At 36.5% G+C, this 5,490-nt stretch overlaps 1 protein-coding gene across 9 annotated transcripts in view; it reads right to left on the bottom strand.

Moving 5' to 3' along the window:
• Nucleotides 1–5,490, bottom strand: part of fars2 (phenylalanyl-tRNA synthetase 2, mitochondrial) — a 34,038-nt gene that overhangs the window by 18,836 nt on the left and 9,712 nt on the right. For all 9 annotated transcript variants that reach the window (XM_061965017.2, XM_061965023.2, XM_061965018.2 and 6 more), the window contains 4 exons: nt 5,170–5,444; nt 4,717–4,803; nt 4,580–4,639; nt 4,334–4,502 (listed from right to left, as the gene is read on the bottom strand). In XM_061965017.2, the coding sequence (XP_061821001.1) occupies nt 4,334–4,502; nt 4,580–4,639; nt 4,717–4,803; nt 5,170–5,426 (573 nt within the window). In that variant the 5' untranslated portion in view covers nt 5,427–5,444. The remainder of the gene's footprint in view (nt 1–4,333; nt 4,503–4,579; nt 4,640–4,716; nt 4,804–5,169; nt 5,445–5,490) is intronic.

The raw sequence follows: 5,490 nt of genomic DNA, 5'->3' as shown, positions 1-5,490 counted from the left end.
CTGCGCGCAAAAGTCACACAACGCTGTGAGTTAGCCCCCCTTATCATTACAAATATTAAACTAGCATTGCTATTTGTTTGTGCTTCAAAAATGTTTTGTCTAACTATTGTAGTTGTTATGTTATGAGGCTGGTTATGATTAATATCATGTTAAAACATAAACACTATAGCAGGGGTCACCAACCTTTTTGAAACCAAAAGCTACTTCTTGGGTACTGATTAATGCGAAGGGCTACCAGTTTGATACACACTTAAATAAATTCATACTTGCCAACCTTGAGACCTCCGATTTCGAGGGATGGTGGGGGGTGGGGGCGTGGTTAAGAGGGGAGGAGTATATTGACAGCTAGAATTCACCAAGTCAAGTATTTCATATATATATATATATATATATATATATGTCTTAATAAGGTTATCCAAAAAATAGTGCTCGATACCGTAGTAGAGCGCAATATATGTATGTGTGGGAAAAAATCACAAGACTATTTCATCTCTACAGGCCTGTTTCATGAGGGGGTTCCCTCAATCATCAGGAGATTTTAAAATCTCCTGATGATTGAGGGAACCCCCTCATGAAACAGGCCTGTAGAGATGAAATAGTCTTGTGATTTTTTCCCACACATACATATATATATATATATATATATATATATATATATATATATATATATATATCTACATCCTGAAAATATGCAAACAAAACTGTGTTTACATAATTGATACTTCAAGCTTGCATAAATAAATATTAAGAAATATAACATAACTTGGCTTCTGAGAGTTTCAAAATGTAACGAATAAAATGCTAAAGTTGTTGATAAACAAGCAATTATTTTAATATTTAAATATGGTCATTTTAAATGAATTATTATGATAATTTAAAATCAATTATTTCAAATATGTTTATTTTAATGTATAATTCTATGGCTGGATGTAATAAGGAGTCAGGAAAAAATACAAATAAAAATACGATTAATTTTGATGTTTTTAGCAAAATATAGTAAACATGTATTTTATTTTTTATTAATAAATATATTTATTTTTAGGTAAGATAAACATAATAATACAATTTATCTCTAGTTTGGATGATTTAGTTCTTGTCACCCTGTTGTCCTCCCGTCATGAAAAAAGGCTTTCCTCACTCAGGTCCGAATGGAGCTGTAGGGGGCGTGGCTTCCAGCTCTGGCTGAAAATCGGCAGATTTTCGGGAGAATATTTGTCCCGGGAGGTTTTCGGGAGAGGCGCTGAATTTCGGGAGTCTCCCGGAAAATTCGGGAGGGTTGGCAAGTATGTAAATTGCCAGAAATAGCCAATTTGCTCAATTTACCTTTAACTCTATGTTATTATCATTTTGTCGTACATTTTTTTTCCTTTTACGGAAGGTTTTTTGTAGAGAATAAATGATGAAAAAAACACTTAATTGAACGGTTTAAAAGAGGAGAAAACAGGAAACAAATTAAAATTTAATTTTTAAACATAGTTTATCCTCAATTTCGACTTGTTAAAATTCAAAATTCAACCGAAAAAAAGAAGAGAAAAACTAGCTAATTCGAATCTTTTTGAAATTTTTTTAAAAAGAATTTATGGAACATCATTAGTAATTTTTCCTGATTAAGATTAATTTTAGAATTTTGATGACATGGTTAAAATCGAATCTGCACTTTGTTAGAATATATAACAAATTGGACCAAGCTATATTTCTAACAAAGACAAATCATTATTTCTTCTTGATTTTCCAGAACAAAAATTTGAAAAGAAATTCAAAAGACTTTGAAATAAGATTTAAATTTGATTCTAGATTTTCTAGATTTGCCAGAATAATTTTTTTGAATTTTAATCACAATAAGTTTGAAGAAATATTTCACAAATATTCTTCGTCGAAAAAACAGAAGCTAAAATGAAGAATTAAATTAAAATGAATTAATTATTCTTTACAATAAAAAAAATAAATGTACTTGAACATTGATTTAAATTGTCAGGAAAGAAGAGGAAGGAATTTAAAAGGCAAAAAGGTATATGTTTTAAAAAAAATCCTAAAATAATTTTTAAGGTTGTATTTTTTTCTCTAAAATTGTCTTTCTGAAAGTTATAAGAAGCAAAGTAAAAAAATAAATGAATGTATTTACACAAGTGAAGACCAAGTCTTTAAAATATTTTCTTGGATTTTCAAATTCTATTTGAGTTTTGTCTCACTTAGAATTAAAAAAATGTCGAGCAAAGCGAGACCAGCTTGCTAGTAAATAAATACAATAAAAAAATAGAGGCAGCTCACTGGTAAGTGCTGCTATTTGAGCTATTTTTAGAACAGGCCAGCGGGCGACTCATCTGGTCCTTACGGGAGACCTAGTGCCCGCGGGCACCGCGTTGGTGATCCCTGCACTGTAGTACGCAAAATATTGGGACAAGTGTGGGGAGATTTTTGTCAAGGGGGGGGGGGGTCAAATGCATACGACAAAACATTAAAAACATAAAAACTATAAAAGCTAGACAAAAAAAATTTGTGGCACAAACAAATTTGGCAAGTTTGGAGAGATTTTGACTAAGTGGGGGCACTGTTTATTAATAAAAACACATACATAATATAAAAACTATAAAAGATTATTAATAACTATAATAATTAGACAAAAATGTTTGCAGCACAAACGTAGCACAAACAAATGGACATGTTTTGGGAGATTTTTAACAAGATGTGGGGCTTGGTTATGAATACTTTAACGATAAAAACAAAAACTATTATAGTTAGACCAAACATTTTTGCAGCACAAACAACACAAATGAATGGGACAAGTTTGGGGAGATTTTGACAAAGTGGGGGCGCTGTTCATGAATAATAACACGTACATTATATAAAAACTATAAAACAATAACAAAAACTATAATAGTTAGACAAAAATGTTTGCAGTACAAACACAGCACAAACAAATGGACACGTTTTGGGAGATTTTGACAAGGTGCGGGCTTGGTTATGAATAATATAACGATAAAAACTATTATAGTTAGACAACATTTTTGCAGCACAAACACAACACAAATGAATGGTACAAGTTTGGGGAGATTTTGATTTTATTTTTTGTTTTTATTTTTTTTATTACCGGTAAATCAACATAAAAACACATGATGCACTTACAATTAGTGCACCAACCCAAAAAACCTCCCTCCCCCATTCACACTCATTCACACAAAAGGGTTGTTTCTTTCTGTTATTAATATTCTGGTTCCTACATTATATATCAATATATATCAATACAGTCTGCAAGGGATACAGTCTGTAAGCACACATGATTGTGCGTGCTGCTGGTCCACTAATAGTACTAACCTTTTACAGTTAATTTTACTAATCTTCATTAATTACTAGTTTCTATGTACCGGAATTGTCGGAGTATAAGTCGCACCGAAGTATAAGTCGGACCTGCCGAAAATGCATAATAAAGAAGGAAAAACATATATAAGTCGCATTTTTTGGGGAAATTTATTTGATAAAACCCAACACCAAGAATAGACATTTGAAAGGCAATTTAAAATAAATAAAGAATAGTGAACAACAGGATGAATAAGTGTACGTTATATGAGGCATAAATAACCAACTGAGAACGTGCCTGGTATGTTAACGTAACATATTATGGTAAGAGTCATTCAAAAAACTATAACATATAGAACATGCTATACGTTTACCAAACAATCTGTCACTCCTAATCGCTAAATCCCATGAAATCTTATACGTCTAGTCTCTTACGTGAATGAGCTAAATAATATTATTTTACGGAAATGTGTTAATAATTTCACACATAAGTCACTCCTGAGTATAAGTCGCACCCCCGGCCAAACTATGAAAATACGATAACTGTTTTTATATTGTTTTACTTTCTTTTTTATTCAAGAAAATGTTTTTAATTTATTTATCTTATCTTATTTTATTATTTTTTTAAAAAAGGACCTTATCTTCACCATACCTGGTTGTCCAAATTAGGCATAGTAATGTGTTAATTCCACGACTGTATATATCGGTATCGGTTGATATCGGTAACGCTAATTAAGAGTTGGACAATATCGGAATATCGGATATCGGCAAAAAAGCCATTATCGGACATCCCCACATAAAAACTATAACAGACTAACAAAATTGGCAGCACAAACGTTTGGGACAAGCTTGGGGAGATGTTGACAAGGTGGGGGGGCTGGATGACATAGTCAGAAAATGTATTTTAGACTAACTAAAAAACCGTAACGATCATTTTTACAGCACAATCTTAGCACAAATGATTGGCAGTGTTATTTAAATATTTGCAATGATAAGAGTATCCAACTTCGCACGTGTTAATTCAGGGCCTCCATCTTACCTCGTGGTCGGAGAAGAGTCGCACGCCTTCCATCTGGTGGAAAACTGGGTAGTGACTGGCGTCGATCTCGTCCCGTCGGTAAACGTCTCCAGCCAATAGGAAAGCGTCCAGACCGGATTTTACCAGCTCCCTCTGGTGGGCGGAGGTGTGAGCGCGTAGCATGGTGGCCCTTTTGAGGGGTCCACATGCTGATGACCAGGATGTTCTACAGTACAACAGGTGCATTGTGGGTAGGGAGTCACTTACCTGTTCAGGTAATAGTTATCTCCACGCTTCCTGCTGGGGTGGTCGGGCGGAATCAGCAAGCTGTTAATCAAACACGACCAAAGTAAGAAGAACAAAGATGGAGGAGGAAGTAACGGTGAGGCTGTCAATCAAACGACCTGTCAAAGTTCTGCTCCACGGTAACCACGGGGCTCAGGTTGTCGTGGACGGAGAACAACGGGTTGCCCCAGCGACCGATGTAGGCACTGCGGCACACAACAAATCCACGACTTGTTAAACAAAATAAAAAATATTCATCAGTCATGAAAATGGCTTGAGCAGGCGCGTCTTAAAGAGTAAAGATCACGACCCCCTCAAATGGCAGAATCGTAAAGCACCGTCGCACAACTCGCTTAACGACTTCCTAATGCAACATTAATGCGGCGATTGCTGCAAGCCACTTTTATGGCGACTCAGGCAGATAACAACGTTCGCTGAGGAGCGCAGTTAACTTTTACACTGCTGCCTCCCCGAAGACGCGTCCGAGACGCGCACTCAGCTGATTGTTCGAAAACTACAGCGAGGAGGCCGGCGTGTGCTGAGCGTCATGTGACACTCGGCGGTGTCCTCACCTGTAGAAGTGAGCCTTGATCCTCTCCTTGACGAGCCAGAGAGGATGATGGGAGCGGTTGTGGAGGTCGTGGCCCACTTTGGCCAGGATCTTGGGGGTTACGTTGGTGAAGTCATCGCAGGGGTAGGCGTGGCCTAACACCTCCACGGACTCTTGAGCGATCGCGGGCTTGAGGGCAGGGCCTTCCGTGCAGATGTGCCGAAGTGACGCAGCGATGCCACGAAGAGGAGGGGGGCGAAGCAGCAGGCGTAATATCATGCTGACACGTCCGTGGAGCTGGAACAGAAAGTAAAAGGAGGTCAATTTGTAGCGAATCCTTCGA

The sequence above is a fragment of the Nerophis lumbriciformis genome, linkage group LG07 (assembly GCF_033978685.3).
Source record: "Nerophis lumbriciformis linkage group LG07, RoL_Nlum_v2.1, whole genome shotgun sequence".
In the NCBI taxonomy this organism is placed as follows: Eukaryota; Metazoa; Chordata; class Actinopteri; order Syngnathiformes; family Syngnathidae; genus Nerophis; species Nerophis lumbriciformis.
This window is presented reverse-complemented; position numbering and strand designations above follow the sequence as displayed.